This window comes from Pipistrellus kuhlii, unplaced genomic scaffold, assembly GCF_014108245.1.
Source record: "Pipistrellus kuhlii isolate mPipKuh1 unplaced genomic scaffold, mPipKuh1.p scaffold_m20_p_74, whole genome shotgun sequence".
Lineage (NCBI taxonomy): Eukaryota > Metazoa > Chordata > Mammalia > Chiroptera > Vespertilionidae > Pipistrellus > Pipistrellus kuhlii.
The window spans coordinates 1,014,993-1,031,018 of NW_023425578.1; the positions used below are offsets into that span (position 1 = coordinate 1,014,993).

A 16,026-nucleotide genomic window follows, 5' to 3' on the forward strand; every position below is an offset into this window, starting at 1 on the left:
CCTCCTCCCATGTCCTCCTGCCGCCTCCCGTCGGCCCCGGGGTCTTTCCATTATTTCTGTGATGGGCGCCGAGCTCTGATTTCATACCTCATTGGTTTCCCAGGCGCCGCCGACACGGGACCCGGATGGGGGGGGACGAGGCTTCTCCCCATTCCCATCGCCTGGTGCGGGTCAGAGAACGGCCGCTGTGCCCTCCGGCCTGGTCCCCGCGCCCCGCCCCTGGGCCAGAGGGCGCCACGGGAGCGGCCACGTGGCTTCCAAGAGATCCCCTGGCCTGCAGGCCAGCGCCGAGGCCCGCAATCCGGGCCTGTGCTCTGACCGGGAATCGAACCCTGACCTCCTGGTGCATAGGTCAGCGCTTAACCCCTGGGCCACGCCGGCTGGGTCAAGAGCTGGCCCTTTCTTAGTCAGTGAATCCTCCCGCACGCTCACGAGATCAGAATGACCATCTACCCCCCTCCCCCTCCCCTCCCCCTCCCCCTCCCTCCTCTCCCCTCCCCCTCCCCCTCCCCCTCCGCATCCATGTGGGCGCTTCGTGTCGTGCCTTTTGCTCGGGGTCGGCAGCGAGCCCCTTGGAGGACATGCGTGGACAGTGTGAGGACGCAGCTGAAGCCGCACCCTCCCACCGCGCCTCCCCACTTCGGCTCAAAACCCAGAAACCTGAGCAGCTTTCCCGCCTCTGCCAGCAGGAAAGGCCGGCTGCCGCCGCCAGGGGGCGCTGCTCGCCCTCTAACCATTTGCAGGCGACTCGCCCCTAAACTAACGGAATCGGCGGCGCTTTGTTCCAAGCGGCAGCACGGCCCAGTGTGCGCGGCCCCCCGTGGGAAGGTCAACCCTTTTTTTTTCTTCTTTTTCCTCCTTTATTTTGGTTTTGATCATCCGAACGTGTCAGGGGAGACGGGAGCTGAGCCTGAGAAAGATGATGGGGAATCACCTGGAGAACTGGGTGTCCGTCCGCCCAGAAACCGGCTCCCCTGTCAGGGGTCGGAGGTCGGCCAGGAGGGGCTGGAAAAGGCCAGGGGAGCCCTGGCCTGTGCGCTCAGTGGTTAGAGCCCCGGCCTGCAGACCTGAGGGTCGTACGTTCAATTTCCGGTCCAGGGCAGGTTCCTGGGTTGCAGGTTTGACCCCTGCCCCCCTGTTGGGGTCCTGCAGGAGACAACCAATCAATGTGTGTCTCTAACAGCGATTGTTTCCTCTCTGCGCAAAGAAGCCCACACGCGCGCTCTACTCTCTCTCTCCCCCTTCTCCCCCTCTCCTCCCTCCTCTCTCTCTCCTCTCTCTCCTCCCTCTCTCTCTCTCTCCCTCTCTCTCTCTCTCTCCCCCCCTCCTTCTCTCTCTCTCTCTCTCTCTCTCTCTCTCTCTCTCTCTCTCTCTCTGTCTCTCTCTCTCTCTGTCTCTCCCTCTCTGTCTCTCCCTCTCCCCCCGCCTGGGAAATCCCACAGCTTACCCACTCCCTTTTCGCCCACCCTCCCCACAGCCAGTCCCCTCACCGGGACCCTCCCATCATTCGGCCTCATGTTTATTTGTAGAGGGTGCGTTCACTGTCCATTTTCTTTCGTCTCCAAGGCCAGTGATCGGCAAACTCATCCGTCCACAGAGCCAAATGCCAACAGGACAACCACTGACATTCCTTCGGAGAGCCACATTTTTAAACGTAAACTTCTTCCAACGCCACGTCTTCAGCACAGACTCGCCCAGGCCGTGGCGTTTTGTGGAAGAGCCGCCGTCCAGGGGCCAGAGAGCCGCAGGTGGCTCCCGAGCCGCGGTGTGCCGGCCACGGTCCTAGGACCTCAAAGCTGCCAGTTAAGGATCATCATCTGTTTCTCTCGCCGCCGGAACCCACACCGGGCCGGATCCACGGTGAGCGATAGACGGGAGTCTGCGGAGGGACTAAATAAAACGCGGTGAGCGCCAGCGGAGAGGGTGTCTGTGTGTATATTCAGAACGTGCTGGCGGGGAGCGTTAAAACATAGTGCCTCCCCCCTCCCTCGTCCCTCCCTCCTTCTCTCGCTTCCTTCCTTCTTATTTCTCATAGGAAGTTCGGCGTGAGGCCTGCCCATGACCATAGCCGCCTCGTGAGGCCAACACATAGCCCGTGCCGCCCTCGTCCTCAGCCATAACAGCCCGGACCCATGAGACCTCCCCGAGCCACGGTCTGCACGCTGCTGCTGCGCCCCTCGCGCCCGGCCAGACCGGGAACCAGGACCTGGAGCCTGAGCAGCAAGAACCCTGCAGTTCCTCTTGGACTTGGGGCCCCGGGCAGCTGGCGAACAGACGGTTCCTCTCCCCAGTCACCCCCACCCCCATCCACCACGCTAATGCTCTCCGGGTGCCCGGAGCGGGGAGGCCCGCCCCGGCTCTGAGGGCGTCCTCCGCCTCTGAAGTTCGGGGTGAAGCTCGCGGAAGCATCTGGAAGTGATTCCAGCGCAGGGATTAACGACGGTGGCGGGTTCAGTGACTCGGGAAGCGCTGAGCCCAGGAACCACCACGCTCACAGCTCTGTGTGGGTTTTCCTTTAAAAAAGAGAAAGGTCGCCGAGATCGGTTTGGCTCAATGGATAGAGCGTCGGCTTGGGGACTGTAGGGTCCCGGGTTCGATTCCGGTCAAGGGCATGTACCTTGGTTGCGGGCATATCCCCGGAAGTGGGTGTGCAGGAGGCAGCTGATCGATGACTCCCTCTCATCGATGTTTCTAACTCTCTATCTCTCTCCCTTCCTCTCTGTACAAAATCAATAAAATATATATATTAAAAAAAAATAAAAAAATAAAAAAGAGAAAGGTGACCTGACCGCCTCGGCTCTGTGACCGGCCTGGTCCGGTGTGCAGATGTGATTGATGTCTGGAGGGGCCCGGGGTGAGGGCTGCAGAGGGAAGCGCAGGCCCCCAGGGTGGAAGGAGCGGGCAGGAGCCCCCATCTCCGGGCTCGGGGGGCCTCTGAGCCCGGGACCCCGCGGGCAGCAGCCGCCTTCAGACAGAGAAAGGCGTCTGCCTGGCCGCAGCCTCTGCTCCTTTCTTCCTCCTCATTGTCAATGGTCACATAGTGCCATGTGGTGCGTCTGCTTTCCCTCTTTTAAAAAAAAAAATATTTTTATTGATGTCAGAGAGGAGGGGAGCGGGAGGAGAGAAACATCCATGCGAGAGAGAATCCCGGGCCGGCCGCCTCCCGCACGGCCTCCTGGTTCATCGGTGGACACTCACCCCCTGACCACGCCAGCCTCCAGGACACACCAGCTCCCCCCACAGGCCGAGCGGGTCCCAGCGGCTTCTCCACCTCCGACACCAGGCGCCCGTGGTCCTGGGGAGGGACCCCCGGCTCTTGGTTCCTCCCCGGGGTGCAGGCGCGGCTGCGGGAACAGACACAGCGGACCCGGCTCCCTCCCGCTGTCATTTGTCAGCCTGGGAGTCACTGGAGAGTAAACATTTCTCATTTAAATATTTCCGGCCTCGTAGGCGAGAAATACAACAGATCGATTACTTCCGTCTGAGAGGGCGGGAGCGGCCGGTCCTCCCTCCTCCCGCCCCCCCTGCTCTGTGCTCCCCCCCAACCCCCGCCCCCCGCCCCTCCCCCGCCCCCCCAAATAGAACCACGCCTTTCCCTTTGGCACCGAACAGTGCCCGCTCCGCTGAGAGGGCAGAGCAGGCCCTGGGCCGGTCTCCACGGCTTAAGTAATAAAAAATAAAATAAAATATGAAAGGGGGGGCACTGGGCCCGCCGGCCTGGCTCGGGGGTGAGCGTCAACCTAGGAGCCAGGAGGTTCCGGTTGGATTCGGTCAGGCCCACGTGTCCGGATTGCGGGCTCCATCCCTGGTGTGGGGCGTGCGGGCGGCCACTGACCATGTTCTCTCCTCAGTGATGTCTCTCTCTCTCTCTCTCTCTCTCCCTTTCTCTCTGAAGTCTATAGAAATGTATCACACACACACACACACACACACACACACACACACGGAGCGGCATTCCAACAATAAGCAGGACCCAGAGTGACAGAGGACCTTCCTTTCACCCCCGCGCCCATCTGTGTGCGAACATGCGTGTACATGCATGTATATGTGTGTGGCCCGGCTTTGCACTGCTCTGTGTGCTGCTGTGACCCACCCAGGGGATCTTTCCGCACCAGCTGCGAGGGACTTTGTAATTCCACATTCCCTGGCTCCCAAAACAAACAGAAGCCACAAAAACACCAGAAAACAAGTGACCCCCCACCGGAGGCGCGGGGAAGGGTCCCGCTCCACCCTGGGCACCTGCGCAGGGGCCGCCGGGACGCGGAGGCGGGAGGCTGCAAACGGGGGGCTGCCCGCGGCCCTCCCCTCCGCGCCTGCTCTCCCTCGCGCCGGCGGGGGGCGCCCTTTCTCTTCCTCCTCCGCAGCCGCTGGTCCCGGGGCGGGGCCTGCGGGGGGCGGGCCGGGGGCGGGCCTTTGGGGGCGGGCCTTGGGGGGCCCGGGGCGGGCCTATGGGGGCGGGCCGGGGGCGGGGCCTTGGGGGGCCCGGGGCGGGCCTTTGGGGGCTGGCCGGGGGCGGGCCTTTGGGGGCGGGCCTTCGGGGGGCGGGCCGGGGGCGGGCCTTCGGGGGGCGGCCCCGCCGTTGCCGCAGCCGCGGAGAAAAGTTGTCGGGGCCGGAGCGGAGCCGCTGCTGCGGGAGAGGAGCATCCGGCGGGAGGGCGCCGCCACCGGAGCCGCACCGCGCGGCCCACGCGCAGCCCCGGGACATGGCGCGGCCGGCGGGGCCGGGGGACGGGCGGCCGGCCGCCTGAGCGGGACTCGGGATGCGCTCCGACGGCGCGGCCCCCGGGCCGGTGGCGCCGCTGTGCGGGCTGAGCCTGGTGCTCGGCGCGCTGCTGGGCGGAGGTAAGGCCGGGCCGGGGCGGGGGGCGGAGGTAAGGCCGGGCCCGGGCGGGGGCGGGGGCGGGGGCGGGGGCGGGGGGGCGGGGGGACGGAAGGTGGGGGCCCGGAGGCATGTGTCGGGGTGCATGTGCGTGTCCCCCGGGGAGGGCAGTGGCGGGCGCGGGGCAGCCCCCTCTCCGCTGCGCCCCGCGGCTGTGCGTCTGGAGCGAACGGGGTTCCGAGCGGATCCGGGAGCTTCCGGGGGGCGTGGCTGAGGGGCGCCGCGTGTGTCCCCCCAAACCCGGCGCCGTGAGACCCGGATCCATTGCGATCCCGCGCGGACGCGGGTGGGACCCGCGGCTCTGCGGCCTCCGCGCCCGCCCGGCCCGGGACCGGCCACCGGGAGGCCGAGCGGCCCCGCGCCCCCGGAGTGGCGGGACGGGGACCCCGGGCACCGGGTTGGGTAGAGCCCGGGGTGGGGGCGCGTGTGGGACCAGACCGCCCTCCCCCGCGGTCCGGGCCCCCCGCTCCGGGTCCTCCCCTCCGTGATGGGAGCCCCGTCAGCGAAGGCGTTCGGGAGGCCGCCGTCGCTGTTGTCAGTATTATTATTGTTATTGTTATTATTATTGTTTGCGGGCGGCCCGGGGGCTGAGCGTGGAGCAGCGGGCGCGGGGTCCCCGGCGGGTCCTCAATGGGACCGGAGGGCGCCCCCTGCCGCTGCCCCCGGCCTGGGTGGCGCCCCCCGGGGACCCGGGAAACCCCCTGCGCCTCCGGCTGGGGAGGCCCCGGCCGGGGAGGCCCGGGAGGACCCCACGATGGGCCCCGCGCCGCCTCCAGGCCCGGGACGGCCTTCCCGGGGCCGTGCGCCTCGGACCCACCGCCGGACGGAGCTGCGCGGGAGCCGGGCCCCCTCCCCGGGGCGGCCGGCGCGTGCGGGTCCGGAAGGGGCTGGCGACCCAGTCCCGCTCGGCTCGGAGGGTGGACCTTCCCGGCGGCCGGAGCCTTCGTTCTGTCATGGGCTCCAGGTTCGAGCCTTTCCGGGACTCAGTTTCCCCAAATGGAAACGTCCTTCCCCAGCGCCTCCGGACGCACCGGGCACCTGCCGCCGGAGGGGGCGCCTGCAGGCGTCTCCCCGCCGCCAGGGGGCGCTGTCGCCAAGTGCGCCCTCTGAAGGGTCAGGGTGTTTTTTTGTTTGTTTTAAAATATATTTTATTGATTTTTCACAGAGAGGAAGGGAGAGGGACGGAGAGCTAGAAACATCGATGAGAGAGAATCATCCATCAGCTGCCTCCTGCACGCCCCCCACTGGGGATGTGCCCGCAACCAAGGCACATGCCCTTGACCGGGTGGAATCGAACCCGGGAGCGTTCAGTCCGCAGGCCGACGCTCTACCCACTGAGCCACACGGGTCAGGGCTTCTCCCGCTCTTGTTGGTTCGTTTTAAGACTCGCTGTGAGAAGGTCCCCGGGTGGTGGATGGCGGGTCGGGCCGGGCAGCCCGAGCTCGAACCCACAGCCACGGCCGTGTCAGCGCCTCCTGAGCGCCTTCGCCACCGAGGGGGCCTTCGGAGGAACCGGGTGTCCCTCGCCGCGGCCTGCCAGGCGGGTTAACACACAGGCGCCGTCGCACAGTAACTGGAGGGGTTAACGGATGAGGGCGCGCGGATGGATGGTGCTCACAGCGGCTCTGTCTGCCGGCAGCGGGTTCGGGGAGAGTCTGTCCGGGCCCCTGAGCACCGAGGGCTACGTCTGGGCGGATGGAAACACCTGCCCCGCGGTCGGCAAACCGCGGCTCCTGAGCCACACGCGGTTCTCTGGCCCCTGGAGGGCGGCCCCTCCACAAAACACCACGGCCGGGCGAGTCTGTGTGGAAGACGTGGCGTGAGAAGACGTTTACGTTTAAAAAACGTGGCTCTCCGAAGACATGTCCATCGTGGTGCTGTTGGTACTTGGCTCTGTGGTCGGATGGGTTTCTCTTATAAAAATGTATATGTTTATTGGTTTCAGAGAGGAAGGGAGAGGAAGAGAGATAGGAACATCGATGATGAGAGAGAATCATGGACCGGTACGGTCATTTCTGTCAGCCTGACGTTCCTCTGTGCCCCTGCATCGCCCCTCCTCCCCTGCCCACAGGCCCCGGCCGCCACTCACCTGCTCTGTCCTCATAGCTTTGCCTGTTCTCACAATTCCCATAAAAATGGTGTTGTGCAGGGGCCCTGACCCGTTTGGCTCAGTGAGCAGAGCGTCGGCCTGTGGGCTGAAGGGTCCCGGGTTCGATCCCGGTCAAGGGCATGTACCTTGGTTGCGGGCATATTCCCGGTGGGGGAGGGTGGGGTGCAGGAGGCAGCTGATCGGTGTTTCTCTCTCCTTGATGTTTCTAACTCTCTATCCCTCTCCCTTCCTCTCTGTAAAAATCAATAAAATATATATTTTTAAAAAGTCAGAGACCAGGGTCTGGCTGTAACAGGGAAGGCCTGCTGGGTAGGACCGGCTCCCGACCACGGAGCGAACGATCGCTGAGATACGGGGCGGCCGCCAGGGGTGCCTGTGTCTGAGGGGATGGTGGCATCATGCCTACAGCGCGGTTGGGCGAGGCTGGATCCAGAGGTCGCGGGTGGCACCCTCTGTCTTCCTCTCCTCGGCTCTGCCTGTCCGCACCGCGCCGGGGCCCTGTGAGGCCCTGTGGGGTGGCCCTTGGCCGCTCCGGGTTCGCACCCTGGAGGGAGGGCCACTCTCCCCTCCCCCAAACCCCGCAAACCCGGCCCAGGCCGCGCTGGGCCCCCCGGGCCCTGCCTTTGCCCTCTGTCCCGTTTCTGAGCCCATCGGCCTGGTTGGTAAGAGACGGGGTGCTCTCCTTATTCCGGTGAGGAGCCGGGGGGGTTGTGGGGTGCAGAGGAACATTGGGGTGCTCCTACCCCCCCCCCCCAAAAAAGGTGAGCGATTGGAGCCAGGGAAAGAAACCCAAACGATCAATGCTCCTCGGTCTCCGGATTCAGGTGCGCGAGCCACACAGCGGGAGGGGGGGCGGGGGGCAGCCGGGGAGAGCAGGGAGGCTGTGCAAATTGAGTCTCTCTCCTCCCTGACGTCCCCCGGGCCGGCGTGTGAGCCGCAGGCGCGCGCAGACACGCGCTCCTAATTGCGTTTGTGCCATACCTGCCGAGCCGGGATGAGCAAACACCATCCATCACCCGCCTGTCAGCCCCGCTCCCCCCTGGCTGTCAGCGCGGAATGAGACAGTGCTGGTGGAGGGAGGACGGCGGGAGCGGGTCTCCGTGAGGCCGGGACCCCGGCGAGGGGAGGGCCCAGTCTCTGGCTCCTGGGCCCCCGGAGCCCCCCTTCGGCGGTCGGTGCCGTGGGTCTGGCAGAACGTGCCTCTCAGAGTCACCGGGGAGGTTCCGGTGGGTTAAGAACATGTTTTTGGCTCTTCCCCCCGCACCCCCGTCCACCCCAGCCCAGTTGCCCACAGTCCAGATGGACCGGAATCAAACCTGGGCCCCTTCGGTCCGCAGGCCGACGCTCTATCCACTGAGCCACACCGGCCGGGCCCAGCTCTCCATCTTGAGATGGAGACACGTTTGCCCTGGAGGAGAAATGGATGCTGTGGGCCGGGTGGAGCGATGGCCTCCGTCAGGGCTCGAACCCACAACCTCTGACCGTAGTGAAGGCTCTCGTGTGTGTGTGTGTGTGTGTGTGTGTGTGTGTGTCCCCCACATCCTCGTCTCCTGCACACACGCCGCTTTCTCTGTGTCACGTGGGCACTGCCTCCGTGGGGGGCTCCCAGGTGCCTCCGTCCGGCTAAGCCCCGCCCTTTCCGTTTCTCCTGTCAATTAACTGAGCCTCTGACCAATGACGTGCTGGCGTTGGGTGAACGCTGGTGGGTTTTTTTGTTTGTTTTTTAAATATATTTTATTGATTTTTCACAGAGAGGAAGAGAGAGGGATAGAGAGTTAGAAACGTCGATGAGAGAGAAACATCCATCAGCTGCCTCCTGTACACCCCCCACTGGGGATGTGCCCACAACCAAGGTACATGCCCTTGACCGGAATCGAACCTGGGACCTTTCAGTCCGCAGGCCGACGCTCTATCCACTGAGCCACACCGGTTTCGCATGCTGGTGTTTTTAAGGAAGGATGTGCATCTGGCCGTCAGCAGCCGGCTCTGAGCGGGGTTTCAATCACGTGATGGATGTTTGTCCCAAACTCATCAAACGCTGGAATTAAGAACCATGAGCCCGCCGAAACCTGTGGGCTCAGTGGATAGAGTGTCGGCCTGCAGACTGAAGGGTCCCGGGTTCGATTCCGGTCAAGGGCATGTGCCTTGGTTGCGGGCACATCCCCAGTTGGGGGTGTGCAGGAGGCAGCTGATCGACGTTTCTCTCTCATTGACGTTTCTCTCTCATTGACGTTTCTAACTCTCCATCCCTCTCTCTTCCTCTCTGTAAAAAAATCGATAAAATAAAAATAAAAAAGAATGATGAGCCGGGCCCCGTGGCTCCGCGTCTGAGCGTCCACCATGGCCCAGGGGGTCAGGGTTCGATTCCCCGTCAGGCACAGGCCCGCGGTGCAGGCTCCATCCCCATGGGGGGCGTGCAGGAGGCAGCTGGTCCACAGTTCTCTCTCATCGTTGGTGTTTCTCTCTCTCTCCATTCCTCTCTGAAATGAATGAAAACATTAAAAAAAAAAAGCAATGGGAAAATTACCCCCGGCTGCGGGGAGGGAATCTGTGGCTGCGAAGAAAGGAAACCGGGGGCGGAGCGGCTCCGGGCGCGGGTCCGAGGGGGAGGGACCGTCCGCCCGGAAGACAAGGGGAGACGTTTGGTTTTGAACAATGAAAACTCCGACCCAGGACCGCAGAGTCCGGAACAGATGGGGTGGTTTGCACAAACGTTTTGTTAGAAAAATAAATAAATAAATAAAAACAAGCCTTCAGAGTGTTCATGTAACTACTTTTATTTTATTTATTTTATTTTATTTTATTTTATTTTATTTTATTTTATTTTTTAATCCTCACCCGAGGGTATTTTTCCATTGATTTTTAGAAAGAGAGAGAGAGAGAGAGCGAGACAGAGAAACATTGATGTGAGAGAGACACATGGATGGGTTGCCTCCTGCATGGCACCCCCACCTGCAACTAAAGGATGTGCCCTTGACCGAAATCGAACTCACTGAGCCACACCGGCCAGGACTAAATGTTTTTGGGTTTTTTTTCCTTCTAAACCAGCTTCAGAAACCGCCTGGAAAGCCGAGCGCCCGGTCACCAGGACGGGCCGGGCAGCGGGCAGCGCGCTCCCCCCGCCGCCCTGGCTCGGGGTATTTTCGGCGCCGGCAATAAGCGGCCGGAGCGGCGGATTCCCCGCGGAGGGAGATGAAAGGAAGGCCTTTGATCTCGGAGTGAGTCCCGTTTGCTTTCCGTGCCAAGAGCCATTACACAGACTGCGAGTTCAAGAGGCTCCCCGGGACCGGGCCGCGGCCGGCCCCCGCCTTCCTCCCGGCGAGAGTGATGGGCTTAATCAACCCGCAGACAGCGGGCCAGGGCTCAGCCTCCGCGGGGGCCGCTCTCCCTCCTTCCCTCCCTCTTTCTCCCCCTCCTTCTCTCTCCTTTATGGGAACTCCACGCTCCTCTTCGGGGAAGAAGCGACACTGAGATAAGCAGATCCCGGTTGCCGAAACCGGTGTGGCTCAGTGGATAGAGCGTCGGCCTGCGGACTGAAGGGTCCCAGGTTCGATTCTGGTCAAGGGCATGGACCTTGGTTACCGGCACATCCCAGTAGGGGGTGTGCAGAAGGCAGTTGATTGATGATTCTCTCATCGACGTTTCTAACTCTCTTCCTCTCCCTTCCTCTCTGTAAAAAATTAATAAAATATATTTAAAAAATAAAAAGATCCCTGTGCGCGCGGCCCCTCCTCCACCGCGTCCTCAGGGCCCCGCCCACCGCCCGCCTGCCCCGAGCGGCAGCCCCTCCCCGCCTTCGCCCTAAGGGTCCCCGTTAGACCGGCCATGCCCCTCTCCGTCCCCGGGGCTGGCTCTCCCCGGCCTGAGGACACCGGCAGAGAGGGGCCTGGGCCCTGGCGGGCGGCTCAGTGGTTGGAGCGCGGCGCTTGCCCTGAAGAGAGTCTCGGGTTGGATTCCCAGTCCAGGGCACGCATGTGGTTGGCAGGTTGGGTCCCCAGCCCCCACGGGTGCCCGGGTGGGAGGCATCTAATGGAAGTGTCTCTCACATCCGTGTTTCTCTCTCTCTCTCTCCCCTCCTTCCCTGCACTCGTTCTAAAAATAAAAAATAAAAATGAGTGGAGCCCGGGCTGTGTGGCTCAGTGGTGAGCATCGACCTAGGAACCAGGAGGCCAGGGTTCGATTCCGGTCAAGGGCACAAGCCCAGGTTGCAGGCTCCATCCCCAGCAGGGGGCGTGCAGGAGGCAGCCGGCCCATGGTTCTTTCTCATCATGGATGTTTCTCTCTCTCTCTCCCTCTCCCTTCCTCTCTGACATCAATAAAATTAAACATTAAAAAAAGAAAAAAGGAAGCCAGGGTGTTGTGACCAAGAGGAGGAGGGTTGACGGCCAGGCAGCCCAAACCAGCCAGCCCCGCCTTCTCCATCCCAACCTTCCCAGGCAGCGACGCCATGATGTGATGACGCGATGGTCTGATTCCGACTCCCGGTTCCAGAGCCCCGTGTGTGTGCGTGTGTGTGTGTGGGGTGTGTACGTGTGTGTGTGCGTGTGTGTATGTGCGTGGGGGGGTATGTGTGTGCGTGTGCGTGCGTGTGTGTACGTGTGTGGGCGTGTGCGTGCGCTTGTGTGTGTGTGTGTGTGTGCGTGTGTGTGTACGTGTGCGTGCGCTTGTGTGTGTGTACGTGTGCGTGTGCGTGTGCGTCAGTGTGCGTGGCGGAGCCAGACGGACTGGCAGCTGCGTTTAGAAAAGAAACCGCACCCGGGCTGTGCGCCGCAGAGGAGGCGGCGGCTCAAGGTCGCGGGGAGGAGACCGACCTCTGAGCGGAGCGGCCGATAGCGAGCCGGGCGCCCGGAGCCCATTCCGGAGGCTCCTGTGTGGGCTCCGCTTTGTTCCTGGAGCCGCTGAGCAAAGCGCGTTTTCCGCCGGTGAATTGTCCTCGTCATAAAATCAATCTTCTGATTTCACTCCCCGGGCTGTGCCGAAACGCAAGTCCGGGATCCGCCGGCCTCCCCGCTCCCCACCGGCCTCGCCCCCCCCCCCCCCCGCCCGGCCTCGCCCCTCCCCGCCCAACCTCCCCCCTTCCCGCCCGGCCTCCCCCACCCCCACCCGCCCGGCCTCGCCCCCCCCCCCCCGCCCGGCCTCGCCCCTCCCCACCTGCCTCGCCCCCCCCCGCCCGGCCTCGCCCCTCCCCACCTGCCTCGCCCCCCCCCCCCGCCCGGCCTCGCCCCTCCCCGCCGGTCTCCCTCCTCCCCGCCGGCCTCGCCCCTCCCTGCCAGCGCGGAGCTGAGCGTGTGGTCCGGTCCTCGGCGGGTGTGGGTGTGACTGATGACCTTTGAACTCACTCACTCAGGGTGTGCACCTCTGCTCGCCACGCCTCTGCCGACTGTCATCTGTCTTTCATTTCACTTAGTTTTATATTTTTATTGGTTTCAGAGAGGAAGGGAGAGAGAGAGGAAGAGAGGGAGAAAGGGAGAGAGAGAAAAACATCATGGATGAGAGGGAATCACGGACCGGCTGCCTCCTGCACGCCCCCCACTGGGGATGGAGCCCACAACCCGGGCCTGTGCCCTTGACCAGAATCGAACCCGGGACTCTATCCACTGAGCCACACCAGCCGGGGCTGCCGTCTGTTGTTTAAAGTCCAGCTGGCGGTAACATGGGGGAAGGTGGCGTGGTTTAACAAGAAGGGGTTTGCCGGGGGTGAAGGGGGTGGGGGGGGGGAAGGAGAAACAATTGTAATAATCTGAGCAATAAAGATTTATTTAAAAAAAAAAGAAAGAAAAGAAAAGAAGGGGTTTGCAAGAAATCGGGGGCCGCCGTTGCTCCGCATTTCCTGAGGCCCCTGGAGGCCTGACCTGGGACCTCCGTCAGAGCGTCGCCCCCGTACACCAAGGTTGTGGGTCCGGCCCCTGGTCAGGGCCCTCGCCAGAGCCAACCCAGGCCCTGGCCCGTGCGGCTCAGTGGGTAGAGCATCGGCTTGCGGACTGAAGGGTCCCGGGTTCGATTCCGGTCAGGGCACAGGCCCGGGTTGCGGGCTCCATCCCCAGTGGGGGTGCAGGAGGCAGCGGACCCATGGGCCTCTCTCGTCAGGGATGTCTCTCTCTCCCCCCCTCCCTCCCTCCCTCTCTGGGGTTAATACATCCAGGTGTGTTTCTGGAGGCCCTTCGGCGGTGTCTCGGGGTGCTGCTCCTTGGGGTGCGCACACCGCGCACCGATCATGGATGAGAGGGAATCACGGACCGGCTGCTCCTGGCGGGAGCACCGCTCCCGGAAGCTTCCTTGGCTGGCAGACCTGGCTCCGCGGCTGCTCCGCCCGCCGGTGGGGACGCAGAGATAGCGCCGGTGACGGGCAGGACGGATGGGTGGGGGGTGTTCACAGCCAGCGATGTTATTATGTAAACGAAGGCGGCTCAGCCACTCGTCCCGCATACATTTCCCACTGGCTGGTGCGGGCGGGCGGGCAGGTCCCGCCTGCGGGTCTGTCTCCCGGAGCGGGGGGTGGGGGTGGGGTGGGGGGGTGAGGGGGTGGGGGTGGTGGGGGGGTGAGGGGGTGGGGGTGGGGGGGGGGGTGGGGGGGTGGGGGGGTGAGGGGGGGGGGGGGGGGGGGGGGGGTGGGGGGGGGGGGGCGGTAAACAGACAGGGAGCGGGGATGGCCCCCTCCGGTGAAGCTGACGGCAGCGGTGAGGGATGGGGGACCCCACGCCCCGTCCGGGACCCCCCGGGAGCCCGTGCAGAGGGAGACGGAGGGGGACTCGGCGGGAGGCAGCGGGTCCCCAGCCCCGGGGGCGGCCGGGAGGACAGATGGGGACGAGGGCCGACGGGGCCCGCAGCCCCCTCGGCAGCGTGGGGGGAGCTGGGACCGCGCCCCCTCGCCGGCCCACAGGCTCCGGCGCTCTCTTCTCGGCCGGCCTGAGGGGGTCTAAGGGGGCCTGAGGGGGCCTGAGGGGGTCTAAGGGGGCCTGAGGGGGCCTGAGGGGGCCTGAGGGGTCTAAGGGGGCCTGAGGGGGGCCTGAGGGGGTCTGAGGGGGTCCTGAGGGGTCCTGAGGGGGTCCTGAGGGGTCCTGAGGGGGTCTAAGGGGGCCTGAGGGGGCCTGAGGGGGTCTGAGGGGGCCTGAGGGGGTCTAAGGGGGCCTGAAGGGGGTCTGAGGGGGCCTGAGGGGGTCTAAGGGGGCCTGAAGGGGTCTAAGGGGGCCTGAGGGGGGCCTGAGGGGGTCTAAGGGGGCCTGAGGGGGGCCTGAGGGGGTCTAAGGGGGCCTGAGGGGGGCCTGAGGGGGCCTGAGGGGGTCTAAGGGGGCCTGAGGGGGGGGCTTGACGGAGTCTAAGGGGGCCTGAGGGGGGCCTGAGGGGGTCTAAGGGGGCCTGAGGGGGGCCTGAGGGGGGCTAAGGGGGCCTAAGGGGGCCTGAGGGGGGCTAAGGGGGCCTGAGGGGGGCCTGAGGGGGTCTAAGGGGGCCTGAGGGGGGCCTGAGGGGGTCTAAGGGGGCCTGAGGGGGGCCTGAGGGGTCTAAGGGGGCCTGAGGGGGGCCTGAGGGGGCCTGAGGGGGTCTAAGGGGGCCTGAGGGGGGGCTTGACGGAGTCTAAGGGGCCTGAGGGGGGCCTGAGGGGGTCTAAGGGGGCCTGAGGGGGGGCCTGAGGGGGTCTAAGGGGGCCTAAGGGGGCCTGAGGGGGTCTAAGGGGGCCTGAGGGGGCCTGAGGGGGGCCTGAGGGAGCCTGAGGGGGGTCAGGCTGCTGTTTGTGTGGAAATCCGCCTAGCAGGCGGCACACCTCCCGCGGTGACCCCCTCCTCGGCCGGCCGGGGTTAGATTCGGACGGAGGGGCGCCCTCCGCCTCCTCCCCAGCCCCGGGTGGGTCTGCGGGGTCTGCTGGGGGCGGTCCCAGGGCTCCGAGGGCCAGCTGGCGGCCATGACGGACGGAGGAGGACGCCACCTGGAGGGAGGGAGCAGGGCAATTCCTGGCTGATCCTGCACGCTCGGTGCTCCTGTGTGCAGGGCAAGGGTCAGGGTCAGGGTCAGGGTCAGGGATAGGGTCAGGGATAGGGCCAGGGTTAGGGATAGGGTCAGGGATAGGGTCAGGGTCAGGGATAGGGTCAGGGTCAGGGATAGGGTCAGGGATAGGGTCAGGGTCAGGGTTAGGAATAGGGTCAGGGTCAGGGATAGGGTCAGGGTCAGGGTTAGGGATAGGGTCAGGATCAGGGATAGGTTCAAGGTCAGGGTTAGGGATGGGGTCAGGGATAGGTTCAAGGTCAGGGTTAGGGATAGGGTCAGGGTCAGAGTCAGGGTTAAGGTCAGGGTCAGGGTCAGGGTCCGGGTTAGGGATATGGTCAGAACAGGGTCAGGGTTCGGTATAGGGTCAGGGTCAGGGTTAGGAATAGGGTTAGGGTCAGGGATAGGGTCAGGGTCAGGGTTAGGGATAGGGTTAGGGTAAGGGATAGGGTCAGGGTCAGGGTTCGGTATAGGGTTAGGGTCAGGGTTAGGGATAGGGTTAGGGTCAGGGTCAGGGTCAGGGTTAAGGTCAGGGTCAGGGTCAGGGTCCGGGTTAGAAATATAGTCAGAATCAGGGTCAGGGTTCGGTATAGGGTCAGGGTTAGGGTTAGGGATAGGGTCAGGGTCAGGGTCAGGGTTTGGGTGCTGAGACTGTCTTGTCGGAGCTGGATCGGTGAGCCTCTCCTGGGATCACAGTAGATCCTGTGATCACTGCAGAGTGACCGGGCGGGCTGCCCGCCCTCGAGCTGGGTCGCCCAGCGGGGGTCAGGGACAGGACGCCGGGGCCGCGGGCCCGGAGCAGGGGAGGGAGAGGGCGGTCGGGCGGCTGTTCTCGAGCCGTTTCCAGTCCCCAGCTCGTCCCACCCGCCGGCCCGCCCCGCACACTGGCCGCTCTGTGGACGGCCGGGGACACACAGCATCCGCGGCCGCCCTGAGCCCGGACGCACTCAGGACTGCGGTTGCCCATGGCGACGGGGAGGGGTGCCTCCTTCGCAGCCCAGCCCGGTCCCCGCGCCCCAAGCCGGGGTGGGGGGGTGGGTGGCCGGGCTGAGGCACCCTG

General features: G+C 64.4%; 1 protein-coding gene across 1 annotated transcript in view; it reads left to right on the forward strand.

Annotated features, from left to right (window-relative positions):
- The first annotated feature begins 4,604 nt into the window (after positions 1-4,604).
- TMEM132C (transmembrane protein 132C) overlaps positions 4,605-16,026 on the forward strand; it is a 48,512-nt gene continuing 37,090 nt past the window's right edge. Inside the window, exon 1 of the mRNA XM_045576116.1 lies at positions 4,605-4,842. Coding sequence (XP_045432072.1) covers positions 4,761-4,842 — 82 coding nt within the window. The 5' untranslated portion in view covers positions 4,605-4,760. The remainder of the gene's footprint in view (positions 4,843-16,026) is intronic.